General features: G+C 33.3%; 3 protein-coding genes across 5 annotated transcripts; 2 read left to right on the top strand and 1 right to left on the bottom strand.

Annotated features, from left to right (window-relative positions):
- Positions 1 to 4,408: 4,408 nt before the first annotated feature.
- LOC128184003 (baculoviral IAP repeat-containing protein 2-like) lies at positions 4,409 to 11,881 on the top strand. Its single transcript, XM_052853272.1, has 3 exons — positions 4,409 to 4,682; positions 5,669 to 5,974; positions 6,866 to 11,881. Exons 1-3 carry the CDS (start codon positions 4,487 to 4,489, stop codon positions 7,174 to 7,176), a joined length of 813 nt encoding a protein of 270 aa, XP_052709232.1. The 5' UTR covers positions 4,409 to 4,486; the 3' UTR covers positions 7,177 to 11,881.
- A 1,353-nt stretch (positions 11,882 to 13,234) lies between these two features.
- On the top strand, positions 13,235 to 17,441 carry LOC128184001 (death-associated inhibitor of apoptosis 2-like). 2 transcript variants are annotated; one of them, XM_052853267.1, is made up of 5 exons: positions 13,235 to 13,305; positions 13,491 to 15,694; positions 15,814 to 15,847; positions 16,238 to 16,321; positions 16,495 to 17,441. In XM_052853267.1, exons 2-5 carry the CDS (start codon positions 13,619 to 13,621, stop codon positions 16,815 to 16,817), a joined length of 2,517 nt encoding a protein of 838 aa, XP_052709227.1. In that variant the 5' UTR covers positions 13,235 to 13,305; positions 13,491 to 13,618; the 3' UTR covers positions 16,818 to 17,441. The 2 variants fall into 2 exon arrangements, with proteins under 2 accessions (XP_052709227.1, XP_052709228.1); XM_052853268.1 differs by having other exon boundaries at positions 13,238 to 13,367.
- A 143-nt stretch (positions 17,442 to 17,584) lies between these two features.
- LOC128184002 (uncharacterized) lies at positions 17,585 to 21,143 on the bottom strand. Of its 2 annotated transcripts, XM_052853270.1 has the most exons (5): positions 20,803 to 21,143; positions 19,294 to 20,645; positions 19,118 to 19,208; positions 17,883 to 18,112; positions 17,585 to 17,780 (listed from the first exon to the last, which is right to left on the bottom strand). In XM_052853270.1, exons 1-5 carry the CDS (start codon positions 20,855 to 20,857, stop codon positions 17,754 to 17,756), a joined length of 1,755 nt encoding a protein of 584 aa, XP_052709230.1. In that variant the 5' UTR covers positions 20,858 to 21,143; the 3' UTR covers positions 17,585 to 17,753. The 2 variants fall into 2 exon arrangements, with proteins under 2 accessions (XP_052709230.1, XP_052709229.1); XM_052853269.1 differs by lacking the exon at positions 20,803 to 21,143 and having other exon boundaries at positions 19,294 to 20,703.

Below are 21,143 nucleotides of genomic sequence, written 5' to 3'. Positions count from 1 at the left end.
TAGAGTCTAATAGTAAATAATAGAGGGAATTGGGTTTTTTTCTTCTTACGCGCGGCCGCGGATTGGTGGAGTTAACATGCGTATGTTGATCATATTTATCACAAGATTCAAGAAAAAACCATTGGTCTGCCAAAGATTTTCGAGTGCAAGAAAAACTTTATATTACGAACTATTCCAATGGGTATTTTATAACTATTTATCGTTGTCATCACAATATATTTTTTTCATATTTTAATATTAATCTTACATATTTATTTGCAAAAGTACTGTTCACAATTACTACTAGCCCTAGTTCGCTAGAGGATCATGCTCACCAGATTCGGAGTTAAAGGGACACTTGCATATACATGAAAATGAGTTTCGCCCTTTTTAGCCTCTACCTTATATAGGCAAATATATGTTTTGAAAATTTAAAGCTATACACGCTATAATTTGCGTCAATTTTGAATAAAGGGGAAAATGTATGTGTTTGATTACTAATAAAAGTTACCTTTATTCTGTTAATTATAATGCTCTATTCGATCACGTAACAAATATATCAAATATTAAACAATAAAAAATATTTATTTTCCTGCCAGGAAAGTAATGCCTCCTCGTGAATATCAATCTATCACGTGATATCGACAGCTAAATTTAGCCTATCATACCAAAACTGGTGAAGGGTCAACATCTTCATAATTGTGATAGTTTCACAAAGGAACGGATATTTTCAGTAAAGCATAAATTTGTCCGATATACGAGTACAAACAAAAGAAAAAAATACAAGCCTGTGAGTAGATATGAATAATTCCTTTAAAGAAATGACGTAGACCTGTGTTTTTCCCCTATGTGCTATTTATAGATCCTATAAGTGTTAATGCAGAAGTAAGGGTATATCGTGGATGGCAAGCGTATTTTACTCATATACATGTATGTATTTCAAATTAACAACTGTTAAGCATATTAAAAATCAAGTTGGATATCTAATTAGGCAAACAATAACGACCACCTAGTTCTCCGCGGACATGCGCAATGAGGTGGGTTTGCTCTTCCTTCATCAATATTCATGAAAAGGTATATTTTCTTGGCAGGAAAATAAACAATTAAAAATCTATATCTTTGTAACGAGATGGAATTCACCCTTGTAATTTACAGATTAAGGATAACTTTTATAAGTAGACAAACACATGCGTTTTCACTGTCATTCAAAAATGACGCAAATTATAGCGTGTATAGCTTTAAAAAAAAGGCATCACTTATATTAATGCCAACTGCTTAAAAGCTGTTAGGTTTTAAATCTAAACTTAAAGAATCGAAAGTCCAATTGCTAAAACATTAGACTAACTGATTCCAGTAAATAGTCAAAATCAAAACAATTCATTTTATTTAAACATAAAAAAGAATTGTTTTAATTTTACAGTAATGCTCGAAAAAGCATAAGATTTACCCTGACTGTATATATCACGAAATGTGTTTCAAGCAAATGGAAAAGCTGATGGAGAGAGAGAGAGAGAGAGAGAGAGAGAGAGAGAGAGAGAGAGAGAGAATATCACGTCTCTAGTAATTCTTAAAAATGCATCTTTTTCGTAAGAAATTTACTTAATATTTTTCAAAAATGGGCGACAGAGCTGGATTTGTTTCATAAAATAAAAAGCAAAGTGTAAAATTTCTGACTGTCCCTTGTTGTAATCATACGATGTGTTTTGAATTTGAATGCGTGTTGTTTCCAGAGGGGTGAAAAGGCCCATGCTTGATTTTTAAGCATACAAGTATGTCTTAACGTTACCTTTATGAGGAAATAAGAAAGTTGTATATAAAAAATATTATTATGAATGTCTTCTATCTTTAAACTTATTCAATTACTTTCAACAAAGAATATCAAAGGGCTGTTCAATTTGGGAAAATACCTACATAAATGCTCAAAATTATGATAAAAATATAATTATTGTTTCTGTTTTGAAAATATACTGTTCATTATCCTGTTTACTTTTGTCATGTACATTTTGCACACTGCTATGTACACACGCAGTCAAATACAAGATTGTGATGTTTTTAAAAAAATGTCTACATATGTTTGTTCACTTTATTTATGTATATATGTTAAACCTATGAATCGTATGGTTCTTGGTAATAAACAATACAATACTTCGACATAAACACGAGCACGTACATGTAGCATCGTTTTTAAAGTGGGGGTGGGGGGTGGGGGGTGGGGCAATCTTACCAAAAAATCTTCGCAAAAAAACAAAAAAAAAGAGAAGAAAAAAAATGAAAAAAGGTAAACTCTCAAAATATAAAATTCCTATAAGGAACCTACCGGGGGGGGGGGGGGGGGGGGGGGGGGGGGTTGAGTACTCCTGGTAACTTCAATTTCATTATTCAGTTTCTTATTTTCTCTTCCATTTATTATTACATGGGGAGGGGGGGTCCAGAAAATAAAGAAAATGTCTCCTTAAAAAAAGGGGGGGGGGGGATTACTACATGCCTGAATCAAACTTTATGTATCTTGCCTCGATGTATGGCTCTGAATTTTTTTGCTACTATAATGTATACTTAGTGTTGTTTTAAAAGACACCTGTATTCAGTCAACGGAGAACTAAGAGTTATCTTTCTTTGTGTATATTGTCGATATGTAACGCAAAATTCCCCTTTGCTATTTTTAGTTAATTGGTCTGCTATGGCAGAGGGTCTGCAGAATGAAGACTCTGCACGGATAAAAAACATTGCATATGCAAGTGTGAAAACTCGTATCCTGTCATTTGATAGTGCACCAGAAAATCTGAAAAAACAAGCCGGTAGACTTGCCCAAGATGGATTCTATTATCTAGGTGAGACATTCTTTGATTTGTTTTGTATTGTAGAAAGAAAGAAGAGGACATGCACCGAACCATAAGGGGGGGGGGGTCTGTATATTGGAAATTTGTACAGCGTAAAATTACCAGAGATAGGCCTAGGACCCCCTCCCCCACCTCGAACACACACACACACCCACCCACCGTACACACACACACACACACACACACACACACACACACACACACACACCGGTACAGACGCTCCCTGCATAAATTTTCTGGATTCGCGCTTAGGGTCAACTGGAAATAACACAGTCTGTTGTTTTTTTGAGTAACTGTATCATACTGTGTATATTCTAGAGTTTATCTCCACCCACCCTCCCCATCCACAATCATGCCGAGTTGACATTGCATTTCTGTTTCATTTCATAACGCACGGAATATTAGAACTGAAAATATGGAAAAAGGAGAGCAGGGAATTTCAGTTTATCTGCATTATTTTTTTATTAATACAAACTGCGAAATTCGATATTATATTGTATTTTCTTGGCTGGATTTTTGCAACTCGCATTAAGAAACTAATTTGTTAAATCATTATAGTTATTTTATACATTTAGTTCTTTGATTTTTAATGGTTTATTATTATATTCCTGCATTCATTTTTCTTTTTTCATTGAAAAAGATAAAATATATTAATTTCCATAATTTCTCTCAAAGGCGAATCATGATATGAAAAGTTTGAATTATGATATTTTTTTTTTTTGCTTATTGAAATACACTTTCATTGCACATTTAAAAACTGTCCTACTGTCATGCATTTTACAGCCCATAAAACGCATATCAAAAAGTTAGGTCGCATCTTGATGTAATGAAAAATTGGATACAACTTACATGAACAATGTCAGATACTAGCGTTAGTAAATAAATAATAACTGATTTAGAATATTTTAGAATATATGTTACTTTCATGTATAGTATATTACATAGTTTTAACTTATTACTATTATTACATGTTTTAACTTATTACATAATGTACTATTATTACATGTTGACATGTGTTATCTTGCATGCGCAAAGTACATTTTAGGAGGAAGATATATATATTTAAACAACAGATATGCATCTCACGAATTTGATATCCGCTGGGACTTGTTCATTGTTTGCCTTTATAAAAGAATTTAAAATGCATTTTATTGAAATCAATGTTCAATTTTAAAAATTGCAATGTTTTGAACATGATGTACTCTGATCTCGCCAAATTCATGCGCGGATTCAGTATTTTTTCCGAAGGGGAGGGCGGTTCAAAGGCCAGTTATGTTTGTCGGGGATGTTGGCAGGGGGTAAAGCTTAGTTTTGCTAAATCTAATTTACCATTTAAATTCAATAAGTTAGGAATTTCCGAGGGATGTAGGGGGGGAGGGGTGGGGGTGTGGGTGGGGGGGGGGGGGCAGACCTATCCACTCCCGTATAGATCCCTGCATGACATTGATATCTCAAGGATATTTTGGTGTCCTAAATTTTGGAGGCCTGCTATTTGACGAACAATCGAACAATGACATCATTTTCTACATGGATCCTTTTTTTAACTACAGCAGCATTTTTTTTTTCAGAACATAGATTGTTTATATAAGAGGGTTAAAAATAGATACACGAGACCCGGAAGTGTTTTTAGTAACGACTATGGCGACCATTTTGTGAAGGATTATGTAAACATGGCATTTACTAATCTTTCAAATGGTGGGTATGGTGATGTACATGTGAAATCATGTTTGGAACCCACTCGTCCTCGGTACTTTTATCCCGCCTATAGAAATGAGGAAACTCGTGTACTATCATTCAGTGACCCCTCTGCCAACGGTCTAATGAAAATGGCCAGAGCTTTAGCTGAAGCTGGCTTTTTCTATGAAGGTTTGTGATAAACGCTATAAAAATTAATAGGGCATTAAACAATATTTAAATAATGTCTTTGAGCCTAGACTGTATTTGTAAATTGTTTTAAAAATATTTAAGAGGATGTATTGTTTAAAAAAAAAATCAAAACGAAAGTAGATTTATCATGTAGATATTATTTATAATGCTATATGTCTATTTAACATGCATTTTGAATAAACGAAAAGAGAGTACCTGTTTTGGAAAAAAATGAAGCTAAATTCAAAGAAAAGATTTGTTATTATATAAAATTCGCAAATTCTCTGCCGGAAAGACCCGAGAAAATGCGATCTTTTCCGCTGGCGAAAAACGGTCGAGTAGTTACGATTGCGATTTCTTTACTACAATGTTTATCGTTCTTGACGCTTTAGTTTCGAAAGTCTATTTGATCACGAACGAATAAAATTTAATGTCCGTTATTTATTTGAATAAAGTTTAACATGCTTAATTTATAATAATCGTTAAATGTATGCAATGCTGTGCTTTGCAATGCTTACGTTTTTACACAATTATTCAGTTTGGAAATATGAAATACATGTATGATAAGCACTAAATAGATGTTATACATTGTTTCAAATTATTTTGCCAATTTTTAAAAAAATCATTGGAGGAATTATTTGACAGATATGATTTTTGTTTAAGTGATAGAATAATGTCATAAATGATAAAATAACACTTAAAAAAATAGCAAACAAAAAAAATTACACATCAGTTTTTTATGGCAGATACCATAGAATGATATGAATTTACTTTTGTAGATGAATCATCAAAGACAGTTTAATATTTGTATAATAATTTATCTTCATCACAATGATATCAATATTTTTTTCATAAAAGGACGAGGCATTGTGCATGGTTTTAATAATTTTTTTGTGTTTGTTATGGAAGTATTTTTTTGAAGAGTTTTATAATGCAGATATGTATTTAAACTCTATACCAAATGTCCGGAAATATTTTTACTATAGGATACAACTCCAAAACAGCATGCTTCGCGTGTGGCGTAAGCCATGACAATTGGTCGGAAAGAGACAATCCGTTGAAAGAACATTTGAAAAAGAATCCAAAGTGTATCCACGCCTTGCAGTCAGAGCAGAAGGCTAACGTGCAAGCTCGGTCTGATTCCGCCTATCTACGGGATCCTGAAATCATATCGTCTGCCAGACACTCAGATTATACCGAAGCACTGTTGCGAGAAGCGTCATTCCAAATGGCCACGGGAAATCTCAAACAAAGAGCACCCAATTTGGCCAAATCTGGATTCTTCTGCAAAGGTGAGAGACTATGTCAAAAAATCGCTGTGTTTGATTGTCATTTGGTGATGTCAATACGGCTTAAATAATTTTTTCTAACCTAATTTTATTAAAGATTTTGACATCTGTTATGAAATAAGAGGATGCTTATATTTACCATATTTAAAAAAATGCATTTATTTATCTCACACGAGAGAAGAAATTGTATGCACTTGATACCTGTAAAACTACATTAATTATATAGTAAAACGCAAATAGGATACACTATCCCAAAAGTATGATAATTTTTTTTTTTTAAATTGCGATTTTTTTTCTCTGAATAGCCAAAAATATGTTAAAGATATATAATATATAAAAATATCTGTATATAACCAATTTAATTAGACCTTTTCCGTTGTATGATTATTTCACTTATTATTAAAGATGTTGGCACCTGATACGATGTAATCAGTTTTTAAGACGCAAAACTCCACTTTAGATTAGGATGGTGCATACTGTTGATGCATGTGATATACTAGTAAGTAGTAATGTATATTCGAAATGAGAATCTGCAACTTACATGTATTTGATCGGATAGTGAACCACCGATTGATATCTACGTTCATTTGTGTTATGGAGACATACATTTACAATCTTAACCACAGGTGCTTGAGGACAGGACCGGCCACCCCTTCCACCCCCACCCCAAGTATCTAGATTCCCGGGACATTATTTCTTTAAATTAACCTTTTATGACATATTTATAATCTAATGTATACATTCATTGCACAAAATTACTTAAAACAAACATTTTGAAAAAAAAATCAGATCCCCTCTTGGGGGTTAGGGATAAAAAAAAAAAGAAGGGATGGCACCTGTGTCTATACCCTTATACTTTTGCATTTGTGATTGATAACACATCTTTTTATCCAGGTTCAGGAAACACTGTGACATGTTTTTGTTGTGGACTTGAAATGACATTGGAGTTTCATGAAGATGTGACCGAAAAGCATCTGCAATTGTCCCCAAATTGTGAACTTCTTCGTTATGAAATGCAAAAGATGAATGACGACGCTCACAGAATAAGACAACAGTTGCTTTGTAAAGTTTGTTATGCTAATCGGGTTATGATAACGTTTCGTCCATGTTGTCACTTGGCAACCTGCGAGGAATGTGCCGACAAGCTGGAACTCTGTCCAATATGTAGAACAGTAATAATGGAGAAAATTAAAACCTTTCTTTGAGCAAAACGGCTTCAATGAAAACTCTTAACATTAATCGAACTTTCCAAGAGTATAGACAACTTTGCAAAACGATTTTTTTAAAGCATTCATTACTATTATAATTGATTAATATTTAATAATTGGCGTTCAGTATCCGACTTTTTAAAGTTAACTGTATCAAAACCATGAAAATAATACATATGTATATTGTTTATTAACTAGATGTCTCCGTGAACTTTTGTTAGTACAAAGTCAGTTTTCGAAAGTCAATTATGAAAGATTTAAAAAGCAAGTTTATATTGTTGTCAAAATTCACGTATTTTGATTTTTTTTACAGTTTTTTTTTACTTTTTCACTTGCAGATAAATTCAAATACAAATATAAAATATATAAAAGCTATGTGAAACCAACAACTCATTCCTTTAATATGATAGAATTACTGAATTTATGATATATTGTAAAATATGTATATATTAAAATTTTAAATATATGTTAATGCTAACAATATTGTAGATTCCTATTATCTACTACATTTTGCGATTTCTTTGTTTTTGTTTTTTAAATCGCAAAAATATAAAACTGCTATTGCCGACCTTTTTTTGTACAACGATTTTTTGTAAAATTTCAAAACTCTTAAAGTATTTTACGAGGTTGATAAGGCATTTAATACAGTATCCAAAGGATATATTTACATGTAATAGTTTGCTGGATATGTAATTCATTTTATGAATGGAACAAAAGTCATATTTTTATATTATCGCACGTGCAAAACAAATAGATAAAAATAATTTACAAAAAAAAAATTAATACTTCACATGTTAGGTAGCGAGGAACTGTTTCGATTAGAGAATCAGTCTATTTTTTCTGTTGAAAAATTGAGAATTGTTAATGTTAAGTACATGAGAATCAAAAGTTAAATACAAAACTTGTGGGTATGACTTTTGGGTTGGCTTAGCACAGTAAAATTGCAAATTACATACGGGAGGTATAATGACACGAAAAGTAGGTGGATGGGGAAAATAATGAATTATATGTATACACCGGAAAGTTTATGACATGTAAAACTGTGGCATGCATTTTGTACTTATTGTCAACATTTTGCAGGAAATGTGTTAAAAGGTGTCTAAAAAGCTACAAAATAATGTGAAATGGATGAGAGAGTCGAAAAACCACTATGTAGAAAATTTTACACGTCCTATCTAGTAATCTCCCTAGAAATTGGTGTTGGGTCTTATAAGAAGTAAATAAGAGGTGTTTTGTGTTTAATGGGAGCATATGATATTCTAGTTACAGAGTTCCGAAGACACATACCCCTTATAATTAACAATAGCCTATCGATTTTTCGTAAGTTCTATAGTTGATACAGCGACCTTTTCAACATTACAATCTCCCACTGGGTCACATGCAAACTGACATTTTTCATATTAATTGTTAGACCATAATTAATCACCTAATTGGCAATGGACTTTTCCGTTTTTAGCTCACCTGAGCTGAAAGCTCAAGTGAGCTATTCTGATCACTTTTTGTCCGTCGTCCGTCCGTCCGTCCGTCTGTCCGTCCGTCTGTCCGTCTGTCTGTCCGTCTGTAAACTTTTTACATTTTGAACTTCTTCTCTAAAACCGCTTATCCAATTTCAACCAAATTTGGCACAAAGCATCCTTATGGGAGGGCGAATATAAATTGCAGAAATAAAAGTCCGATCTGTATTCAAAGCGGAGAAAACCTTGAAACTGTAGAAAAAGGGGGGTGCATTTTAAAAAATCTTCTTCTCAAGAACTACTGATTCCAATTCAACGTAGTTAAGCATAAATTATCCTTATGGGAAGGAAAATATAAATTGCAAAAATTAAGGTCTAATTCTGTTTCAAATCTGAGTTATTACGAAAATAATAATAAAGGAAAGGCGTGTTTCAATCAGTTTAATAGCTTCGGATTCGGCATCCGGTAAATTGGGTAGACAAGACTTGGCCTGGGCAAAACAAAAGATAGGCAGTTATTAATCTGCCAATCTCATTAAAATTTCAGGATATTTGATGGACCAGTATATTTGTATTTGCTGTAAATATTGCTGCAAAATAATGCGTATTTGGAATTGACGATTGCCGATCTGTCCCGGCTTTTTTTTTGCCACGGCTCGGGTTTGCGTACCCATTTTACCAAGACTCGTATTCCATACACCTAAAACGAGGTTCTGTGTTTAAAGCAGCCATGACATTATACGAAAAAGGGTCGATCTGACTATGATGAATTTGCTTGTTGTGCAACAGTTTGCGAATGAACGGAAATTTTTGAAACATGCAAAATATATCGGTGCCGATTTTGTGAAGTAAATTGAGGCTAAATATTTCAATGCGTTGACAGTTTTCACACATGACGATGGTGTTAGCTTGTTCTGATTTTCGTTTCGTTTTCATTATTTATGCTTTGTAACCTGAGAACTATCGTCTGTATTTCGTGATTTTTACGCATCAAATCAAACAGAGACTTCGGTAAATCAAACAGTTAACTGTTTACGTGCGCAAATTAAGCAAAATCTGATGTATCAAAAAAGTACTGAAATACAATTCATTATATCGGTAATTCGGCATTATATTTTGCGTAATGGTAGATTAATGCAATAGGTTTTGTTGAGATGCTCGGCATTTTCTCAAGTTTATTCAGTTTAAATAGAGTTTGATATTGCTGTCGGAAATATGTAGGTATATACATGTACATGTATATATATGATTCATTTCGAAAAAATAAATTGTGTTCTTTATTTGTTATAGTGCATGTTTCTTGTGTTCTAATTGTTTACAATTTCTATTTACTAACCATATTTGAATGTTAAGCTTCGAATTATAAGCAAGATACAGAGATTTGCTCACAATTCTATGTTTGTACACAGATCTTAAAAACTAAAGATTAAAAAAGTAAAAAAATTGTCAATATTTATTAAGAAAATTTTCAAAGTCTCTTCTTCCAGAAACCAACTTTAACAACTTATTGTATTGTAAACTTAACCTTTTTTAGCTCACCTGAGCCAAATTCTTCATCTCAAAAACTATTAGGCCAGGAAAGCTCAAATTTGAGTGGAAGCATCCTCAGATAGTGTAGATTTAAGTTTGTTCAAATCATGGTCCCCGGGGGTTGGGTGGGGCCACAATTGGGAGATCATGTTTTACATAAGAATATATAGAGAAAATCTTTAAAAATCTTCTCAAAAACTATTAGGCCAGAAAAGCTCAAATTGAAATGGAAGCATCCTCAGGTAGTGTAGATTCAAGTTTGTTCCAATCATGATCCCCGGGGGTAGGGTGGGGCCACAATTGGGAGATCATGTTTTACATAGGAATATATAGAGAAAATCTTTAAAAATCTTCTTATCAAAAACTATTAGGCCAGGAAAGCTCAAATTAAAATGGAAGCATCCTCAGGTAGTGTAGATTCAAGTTTGTTCAAATCATAGTTCCCATGGGTAGGGTGGGGCCACAATTGGGGGATCAAGTTTAACATAGGAATATATTGAGAAAATCTTTAAAAATCTTCTTCTCAAAAACTATTAGGCCAGGAAAGCTCAAATTAAAATGGAAGCATCCTCAGATAGTATAGATTCAAGTTTGTTCAAATCATGGTCCCCGGGGGGTAGGGTGGGGCCACAATTGGGGGATCAAGTTTAATATAGGAATATCTTTTAAAAATCTTCTCAAAAATATTTGGCCAAGAAATCTCAAATTGGCATGCAACCATCCTTAGGAAGTGTAGATTCAAGTTTGTTCAAATCATGGTCCCTGGGGGTAGGGCGGGGTCACAATGGGGGATGAATTTTTATAGATAGAGAAAAACTATAAAAGTCTTCTTCTCAAAACTATTAGGCCAGGAAAGCCCAAATTTGAGTGGAAGCATCCCCAGATCATATAGATTCAAGTTTGTTTAAATAATAGTCCAGTGGTAGGGTGAGGCCACAATGGGGGATGAATTTTTACTTAGGAATATAAAGAGAAAATCTTTAAAACTCTTCTTTTCAAAGATTTTTTGGCCAGAAAGGGTTTAAACTTGTGTAGAGGCATCCTCGGGTAGTGTAAATTCAAGTTTGCAAAATCACAGTCCCTAGTGGTAGGGCGGGACCGTGATGGCGGTTTGAATATTTACATAGGAATATAAAGAGAAAATCTTTAAAACTATTCTGGGAAAGTGTTCGGTTCAAAACTCAGTACTTAGTGTGAAAGCAAAGGTTATGCAGATTTAAGTCTAGTGAAACCATGATTCCCTAGAGAAAAATGGGGCCATGAAATGGGGGGGGTATATAGGAATAGAGAAAAATCTTCTTACAGGTACAACAACAAAAGGGGCTTGGTATTTACTAAAAAATAAGAGGTTGATAAAATTTGGCAGATTTTCAATTTTTTTTTAGCAAGATCTACTGTACTCAGTTGTCAAGATATTTTGATACTGTAATGCTAATTTGATCAGAATTAAGGCAAGTGTTGCTCAGGTGAGCGATGTGGCCCCTGGGCCTCTTGTTCCCGATTACGACAAAGAGCACGGAGCTGGTGTGACCGTTCATCAGAGGATGCTCACTCCTCCATAACACCTGATCCTACCTCTATTTTTTTTTAGAATCCGTGTTTGCTCTGCTCCTGTTTTGTATTTTTCTTTGGACTTCTGATTTTGAACACTGTTTGTTATTACCACATGTTATATTTTGTATAAAAAGAACAACTTAAATGAATTTCAAAACAAAGAACATTTTATTACAACTTTATATTTACACTCTCTACTGGTTTATATTAAAACAGAACTCTGATACTATTCTGAACAATACAAGGGATTAGTATTATTTTAGAAAAAATATACATGTACATGTTAAAATAATAAATTCAAAAGTTACAACAAAATAATAAACTTAAAAGGTTGAACAGCATTTGTATAATATATGAAATGTATATATAATATATGAAATATCTTAATACACAATTTAATAAATTATTTTTATTAATTGATTACATCAATTGCTAAGGAAAGTTCAAAACATTTCACTAACTTAAAAAATCACTTAAGTCGAGATTGGTACACATGTAATAGTTGATATTGATTTCATCATCAACTTCAGTGTTTTATTATTAGTTTAAGGTTGCTTTCTTGCTCTTCCATTGTACAGGTTTTGTTTAATGGGGATGTGTTGTAATTTACAACCCAGCCTTCTTAAATTACTATAATCAGTCTTTACTGTCTACAAAAGATTACATTGGAGATAAGTTAATGTTAGGAAGAAAAAAAGTACTGTTGTTTTTTAGCTTGATAGATGTATTTTAATTATAACAGTATAGAAATAAAAACTTTAATTTTATTCGTTATAGAAACTAGAGTATTTTACTTTTGAAACCATTCTACACAATTGCGATAGAAAATCTACAACGGAATGAGTTTTTTTTAAACATAGAAATGTATCGTTTCAGATCCATGCATATGCGCACATGCAGCGGACCATACACTTTTATTGGGAGTTGATTTTAATCAACTCTCCTATGCAGTTACTCTGGCAAACCGAAAGTGAAGTGAAGTGTAATGTATGCTGAAGCATTGTTTTTCAAGGACACTTATCTATAAACACTTTGAAAATAGTCAGATTTTATATAATACGAACAATTTAGATAGTATTGTAGTCTCATGTGTTCCTACGCCAGAGTTTGATAAAGTCTCGTTCAACCAGACGCTTGGCTGTCTCCGTAAATCTCCGACAAGCAGAAAGGCTCTCTTGCTTGTCGAAGATTAACGGAGACAGCGAGCGTCTGGTTGAACGAGACTTGAGTTCGATATCAATAGTGCTTGGATCCATACGATTTTTAGAATTGTTTCGATTACTAATACATAGTTTGAAGTCTATCTTTAAATATTACACAGCATGATTCATATGGGGTTTCCTGAAATTCTTGTCGGAAAAGTCTAAAATTTCATATAATAAAAAGTGCGAAATTCAAATACAGACTAGAAACTAATTGCCATGCAAGATAAGTTGATTTAAAAATAAATGATCAACTTCCGTCAATACTTCAGTACTTTGATTATTTATAATATCTTCTCATTCTATTTTCGTTTTAGATTGACATAATGTTAACTGATCTATTTAAAGGTACACGTCAGAGGAAACACATATGGTTTATTATTAAGGTATGGAAATTTCCAGACAAGTTTGAAAATTTTTCGTTAACCGAACTAGGCAGCTGATATCGGTATGCGTATTTTTTTTTATTTCGTTGCTTCCTTTTTCTTGTCTTCTTTTATTTGCAATCTTCTGTTTTCGAAGTATGGTTCATGCATTTACATGCAATTTCATAAGTTTTGAATTTTTGCAGGTGATACAGGTATAATGTAAGTATCACAGATTCATATTTTTGCAACAGACAAAATGAAACGGAACCTGAAAATGTCAGGCTGAAGAGATTCATCCTTTGCAGCGGAATATTGATAAAATTAGAAGAAAATGAAGTTAGTGACTGAAAAGAAAACTATGTTATCATCTGCAATTACAAAAAATGAAACCGATCGCAACCCTCAAGAGTTCCTTTTATTTACGATGCATGGGAAACATGGCATGTTTGTTACCGTCATTGGCCTTCATTGGTTAAGAGAAAACGATTCAAATACAGATGTGCATACGCTAGAGTTAAAATGGCAAACAGAGAAAGATTCTAAAAGGAAGGTGAAACAATATCGAATTCTATTACTTCATAAAAATGGCACAAAAATGTTTGTAAATTTCGTTGCAACAGGTCCTAAAATGCTTGAAGATAAGGCGTTGTGTTTTGCATGGAAGTCAAGGTTGAGTAGTAACTATACGCCTTCTATATTCAGTATCGCAGTTTCTCTAAAATGTGAATTACCTGATTCGCAAAATGTACAACATCTGAAAGTTTTACCGAACATTTTGAACATGCAACTAGAAGTGCTTTTAGTAGGTGGACATTTTGGACATTTAGGACAGTTCAACCAACGAAGAGAAATTATTTGTTTTCACTTTTGGTGGCGTCGGATATTGTCATATGTGTATAGGAACCATCTTTTTAAGCATTTAAGAAAACTTGGTATTCTAATACACGATTTTTCCTCAAAGATTGGGAAGCATGCAAGTGAAGCCGGAAAAACTGTGAACCCTAAGAAATTTAAATATGAATTGTGTGAAGATACTACCGAATCATACATTTTATTCTTATCGCAAACAAACAAGAAACACAAACAAAACTTTGTTACAGTGTTATCTACTGCATTTAATGACAATGAATGGTTTAACAAACTAACATCGGCCACAAAAGACAACAAATACAAAGAGACTCTTCACCAAGACATTTTTTTCTACTCTGAAATATTTGTATACCCATCGTTTCGTAGTAATGATCTCGAATATTCTTTTAAACAAATTGTTGCTGGAACTCAATATCTTTCAAGTGAAATTATGAGATTTGAACATCATCGTCTCAGTACGTTTGCAAATTACAACAACGCTGAGGCTCCTAGCTTACTTCTGATGGCAAAATTCGGTTGGTATGCAACAGGATATGGCAATGAAACTAAAACATTTTGTTGTTCAGTTGTTAATGCAGTTTGGAGTAAAGATGACAACCCATTTGAAATTCACAAACACTTTCAACCGAACTGTTCATTTATACTTGGGTGCGACTTGGGACAGGTGTCGATTCAGGATGATCGAAGTAAACCAAGTTCAATATCTAATTCAAATAGTTCGTCAGCGGTTTCAGGGACGCCATGTAATGGTGCTTCTACCTTATCAAATAGCATAACTTTGTCAGGAACGGAAAACAATATTAATGACGAGATTGCCTTACAATCGGAAGAAACAAATTTGAACCCTTCTGTCTCGGGTATAGAACACAAAGCAAATGTTGAACAGTTTCCCTTATCAGCACCAACTTTTAAAGACAAACACGGGATGTCAACGGACGTGATGACACGTTCTGTTGGTGATCGTTCTGATCATGCATACGTTGACCACACACGATGGTTGACGTCAGATTTACGTCTCGCATCTTCTTTTAATGCTGACTGCCCTTCTACATCAGTGGAACCCGCTGCCAGAATCAAATCATCAGACAACCTTAGTGACGCAGAAAGAGTAAACGTAACAGATATAGAAAATCTGCCAAGACCAGCGACATTGAATAAACAAGACAGAGAAAGCGAGACTATCCACGATAAACCACACTCTGATGTAGTTTATCAAGAGCCAGTTCTCCCACCATTAGTGCCAGAAAATCCACAACATGTTGAATATACTACAGTTGGAATTAGAGCTTCTTCTTTCAGTGGATTTCCAATAGGTAGCAGAAAGACACCAAAAGAGTTTGCAATTGGTGGCTTTTACTACCGAGGATTTGGAGATAGGACCACTTGCTTTCAATGTGGAATCAGTTTGCAAAACTGGAGTGCTGATGATGACGTTTTTGTTGAGCATGCACGTCACAATCCATTATGTCAATACATAAGACAACTCAAGGGGGATGATTTTGTAAAACTGGTCTTAATAGCGACCGGAAATCACGAGGTAGATATAAAGTCATCTATTCGATACCAAGGGGTGGAAAAAAGAAAGTACTTGTTTATTGTATTGCATGTTTATATCCGTTTGATGATAAATAAAAATAAACGATTTTCACATTTCAGGTCAATGCTTCGCAGTCTTCAGGCAACCAGGAAGGTAAACATTAAAATCTATGCGCTTTTGTGGTGTACCATTAGCGTATTTCGTTAACTATAACAGTGTCCAATTACAACATGTAAATACCCGTTTGTACGAAATTTGAAAAAAATTAGGAATGTTATTACCTTAATTTCACGATATTGCTGAATTTGTTAATAAAAAAGTGCTTTAAAGAGGCTTTGTCGTCAACAAATGAAATCCATTTAATCTACCTCAATATTTTTTTTAGAAATGTAGTTTTAAGGTATAAAATTTTATTTTGAAAGAATAATTATATATATTTTAGCTTTAAAATTTGAGTATTTTCCTGATCTAGAATTGGTGACGACCATTGAGTCCCTTTTACGGTAAAACATTTTGATGCTATGCAATTAATGTATTCTGTAGAACACATAGTCAAACAACTTGTTGAAATGGGATTTGAAAAAGATTTGATAATCTCTACAATAAAAAGAATTCGTTTAACCAATGGTATGTATCCTTATACCGATTTTTTCACGATTTGCAATGTTTTAGTAAACGCAATTTACATTCTTTTGACAGATATATTAAGTGACGCTAATTTCAACGGATTTAATATGAAAATATTCTGATGTAATAATGCATACATTTTTTGCAAGTAAGTTTCAGTTGTTGTTTTGCAGGACATTTAAGTCTGCAAAATGTATTGGATAGCGTTATTGAAACCACAAACGCATCGACAAGTACAACATCATCTGAATATATGAAAACTAAACCGCTAAACGCTAAATCGAATTCTAATTGCTCTGGTTTCGAAAACAACTTGTCTACTGATCTGAAACCCGAAGACGATCGATTTATGTGTAAAATATGTATGGATGTACGGGTTGGAATAGTCTTTACCCCTTGCGGTCATATTGCATCATGTCCGACATGCGCAATGTCTCTGCGAAAATGTCCAATATGCCGACGTGCTATTCAAGAAAGAATTAGAACTGAAGTCTAAGTACATTAAATCTGAACTATTTCAATCCTGTTTTGAAACCAAGATTAAAATTCGGTGGCATTTGGTAGACAGAAAAATATGATTTTTTATTTTCAACATGCTTAAACGAATTCGAGATACAGTGTAAGTAAATTTATTGATATGCATAGCCGAAGAAAATATTTCACATACATTTAAAAACACTAGATCTTTTTATGTTAAAAACGTATTTTATTTATGCTCAAATAAATTATTATTACTGTAAACCAACCTTATAAACGTGAGATTCTTGGTATCGCGAATATTTCGTGCCGGAAATTAGCTATCAATGTCTTTTGTAAAATTTTAAATAATCATGATAGGTTTTCTTGCAAAAATTGTCGTGGCGAAAAAGGAAATCATAGTTTAAATGCGAAATAGAGGTAATACAATTAAAAGCTGGTTTAGAGTAGTGTCCTCTTGTAAACTATTTCGGGACTAAAAATAGTGATCTAAGGTAGTAGAAGTGATAGAAGTAGCTATAATTTGCAACGGTTATTTATAGGACAGCAAGTGAAAAAATTAAGTTAATATATTGATAAAAAATACAAAACGTCACATCACACATAGTATCTATTCATTTATAGATTTTGACTTCAATAAAATGCTAATATATTGTATTTGATATGTCTTGTTCATTTTTTTTCATTTTATATGGTATTAGCTTTTTTTTTTAAATTTCGTCTCTTTCTAATTTTTGTAAAACGAGTCTTCATATTTGTTTGTAATTTTTTTTATAAATCACTCAAATGTGTGACATTTTCTGATTCAATAGAAATTAAAGGCTGCTTTCAATGTGTTGACTGTCAAGTTGTCATATAAAACATTTATTAGGCAACACAAAATATCAATTAAAGAATATAGACCCGTTCTATTGTTACAGAAACTACATAAATCAACCACTTCCACCAATTTATTCTAATATTGACATTTACATGGTTTTCCCTGGAAAGAAAACAAAGAATTGTTATGTCAAGATATGCAGATTGTAGACGATAGAAAAATTAGATTAATTCAGTGTACAAAGATATGAATAAAAACTCTCACCAGCTTCATTTCACAAACGTAAAAATGTTCTGTAAAACAGTTTTCCAAGTGCCAGTGGTACTTGTAAGTCTGCCACATTACACCACAGTGATAGTCCTTGTTCGAATGAAATTCGGGTTCCTCGCCGAACCAGTCGAATTCTCCGCAAAGTTTAGTAGTATATCCCCAACGCCAACGATGTATTTTGGTGTTTGATAATTCGTTAAGACCAATCCAAGCTCCATTTTCAACTATGTTTAAACAATTTATTCCTATTACAATTAAGCATACCAGAAAAAATAACTAGATACAATGTATAGACATTAATGAGGAAATATATTGTTATATGCGCTCCTAGCTAGTCATACAAAATAATCATCAGAATCAGTGAATCAAGAGTATAAGAAGACAACATGTTCTCCACTTTAGCAACAAATCAATTACTAGATAAAGTTAAAACAAAACAAAAATACCATAAGATATAATAATGATTCATTTAAAAAGAGAACAAGAATAGAATTCCCGCCGGTCAAGCAGTATACTATTATACTGTATATGAAATTGCAATATTTTTAAACATTCAGGGCTGTTCCAGATTTAAATGTGTGGGGAGGTTGGGAGGAACATTTTTTTACCCCACCACCCATTTTTTTTCTATTTTCCTGTCGCAAATATATCCAAAATACTACAATCTAAAAAAAACTTGACCAAAGTATAAGTGGTATAAACATTTGGTATAAATTTAAAAGAAAATCCGTCAAAATTTGTAGGCATGAGAGCGCTTACAAGGTCACAAAGTCCCATAACTCCAACAAAAAGTATCAACCAATGCTGATTTTCGACCTTGACCAAGGTAATAGTGGTATAAACATTTGGTATAAATTTGATGAAAATCCGTCAAAGTTTGTAGGCACGAGCGCGCTTACAAAAAAGTGTGACGGACGGAAACACGGACGCATTAGTGCTAAAACGCCTATCACTGCTTTGAGATTAAGATCTGTCATGTTGATGAAAACTATAATCACAAATTGATTTCAAAATTTTTTTTGTACAAGAAACGTCTCATCAATTGCATGAAACAACAAAAGCAATTATATTCTAACATTAAAAGTGTGGTTGCTATGGTTAAATTGCCCATTGTAACAACTATTTTATTATATCTCAAAAATACAATGTAACAATTTTCATTATGAAAACCCCCCAGTAATTATCCGTGGTCTAAGACGTTTTTTTCAAATTTTTCAAAACAAGATTACCATCATTTGTTAGCAGAAAGTTCCGAAGGTACGTATTTTCATGAGCACTGTTGACAACAGCCAGATAACCACCCATCGATGCGCATGTCATCTGCAAAAAATACGAAAAAAAGTGTTTCGTTAGTACTAACGAAGCTTACAATAGTGTTGAAAGGAAAACACGATACTATACTTACAGTTGCTTTATACCAGTTGAGTTCGTCTCTACTGAAATAATAACAACTTCCTTCATACTCTAACCAAGCATATGGACAACTATTGTTTCCAAGATGAGGTTCCTCCGTTCTTAACTTGAAGGTCTTTGGTTTCTTAGGTTTTGGGGGCCTTTTTAGACCCTTGTCTTTTACACCGGATCTGTATGATCCAAGACGATAACCTCGTTTGTTATATCCTTTAACATGGTTTGTTGATTTGAGATAGGTTTTATAATATGTGCGGTAGTTTCCCTTAGAATAAGACCCATCAATATAGTGTAAATATATTTTTGGATAGTATTTTTGAAGATATGACCAGTATGCTTGACTGTATCCGCCTTTATAATTTCCGGTATGATAAACTGTGGTAGTTTTAGTGTGTCGTGTTCGGTACTTTTTTCTGTATGTCCGTCTCTTTTGAGATTTCTTTCGATAGCTAGTCCTCCTTTTATAATAACGGCGTCTTTGATACCTTACCCATCGTTTATGGAGACGCCTTCGGGACTCACGATAGTGGTCGTGAAGCTTGGGAGGATAGGATCGTTTCACAATATGGTGAACCAATGTAGCATTTCCTGGAATCTGGATGTGTTTAACTTTTGAAAAATTACGGTGTTTAAGGAGAGATCGCAAACCGTATCCTAATACCGACGCTGATTGTATATTGTTTGCACGAAACGTTGGGTTAATTAAAACCGTTATAGGAAATCCAGCACGAAGAAAATCAGCAAGTTGAAGACTTGGTTCCAAGTTTTTTCCCACTACATATTTAGATGAATCAGTTTTTTCCACTACATATTCAGATGACCTTGACATATGCTTAGGTAGTTTCTTTATTAATTTCTTCAGGGACTTCTTGGATAAAACGGGTTTGGGATGACGAGAAACAAACTTGTTCTTTTGCTTGGTTGAATGAAAACCATTTGACTTTATCATTCTTTTCCGCTCTGCTATAGGTTTGCGATACAGCATCCATTTATAACCAGAATTAGAGCCTAAGTCATACTTCCTTGAATGTCTTTTCTTGTTTTTTGCATTCTTGGAAAAATATCGGTTATTCATTATCTTGCTTGCATTAATCTTATTCATGATATCATTCAACTTAGGTGTATCATATTCACCAGAGTTATTAATCTTTAGGGGTATTGGTTGGCGGGTGACATATGGGTTTTTGGATTCCATGTTTTTGGTCACATACTGTTGATCAGGGGGCGTACTATAATCCTCTGTCCCTCCATTTGGTGCACTACCTGCAGGTACTTCTGTCTCCGGGTCATAATCGGAGTAGTTATATTCATGGGTGTTTGGCCATGCAGACGCAGACGAATAAACAGCTGTAAATATTATATGCAATCCGATATAAACACAATTCATCAATGTTATATTCAACATTTATTATAAAGAATAGTAGATCAACACTCTCTGTCTAATGACATTATTTCATAATTTGGACCACTATCCATGAGTATTTCAAGTTAAAAGCAAACTTACCAAAATAAAAGATGATGAAAACAAGTTGAATCCAAACGTATGACTTGATTGTCATACTTTCAATGTTATATTATTCACTAATGAAATAAATTCTGTTTATATCTTAATGAACATCACAGCTAGAGGATAAATCCAGTCAACTACCGGTAATCACGGTTTCGATTTTTTTTGCATAAAGAGAAAAATGTTTCGGTTGTACAGAAGTTATTTTTGTTAGACATGGCTAAACTTAATCCTATTCCTTGTTAGTTGAGGAGCGTAAGTAATATGTTTTATATATGTATATCTGAACACAAACACATTTTTCGTTGATTCTACTGAAGGTCAATATTATTGATTTA

This window comes from Crassostrea angulata, chromosome 5 (assembly GCF_025612915.1).
Source record: "Crassostrea angulata isolate pt1a10 chromosome 5, ASM2561291v2, whole genome shotgun sequence".
Classification (NCBI taxonomy): Eukaryota; Metazoa; Mollusca; class Bivalvia; order Ostreida; family Ostreidae; genus Magallana; species Magallana angulata.
Note: the sequence above shows the minus strand (reverse complement) of the source record. Positions and strands in the feature narration are given on the sequence as shown.

Bases quoted from the DNA above. Each gene is read 5' to 3' on its own strand.
- LOC128184001 (XM_052853267.1), top strand. From the start codon at position 13,619: ATGAAGTTAGTGACTGAAAAGAAAACTATGTTATCATCTGCAATTACA. The intron at 15,848-16,237 runs GTAAACATTAAA...TGTATTCTGTAG, and splicing joins GTCTTCAGGCAACCAGGAAG to AACACATAGTCAAACAACTT. The intron at 16,322-16,494 runs GTATGTATCCTT...GTTGTTTTGCAG, and splicing joins AAGAATTCGTTTAACCAATG to GACATTTAAGTCTGCAAAAT.
- LOC128184003 (XM_052853272.1), top strand. From the start codon at position 4,487: ATGGCATTTACTAATCTTTCAAATGGTGGGTATGGTGATGTACATGTG. The intron at 4,683-5,668 runs GTTTGTGATAAA...TTTTTACTATAG, and splicing joins AGCTGGCTTTTTCTATGAAG to GATACAACTCCAAAACAGCA. The intron at 5,975-6,865 runs GTGAGAGACTAT...CTTTTTATCCAG, and splicing joins ATCTGGATTCTTCTGCAAAG to GTTCAGGAAACACTGTGACA.
- LOC128184002 (XM_052853269.1), bottom strand. From the start codon at position 20,703: ATGTTGAATATAACATTGATGAATTGTGTTTATATCGGATTGCATATA. The intron at 19,209-19,293 runs GTAAGTATAGTA...TATTTTTTGCAG, and splicing joins TCAACTGGTATAAAGCAACT to ATGACATGCGCATCGATGGG. The intron at 17,781-17,882 runs GTGAGAGTTTTT...TTTTCTTTCCAG, and splicing joins ACGTTTGTGAAATGAAGCTG to GGAAAACCATGTAAATGTCA.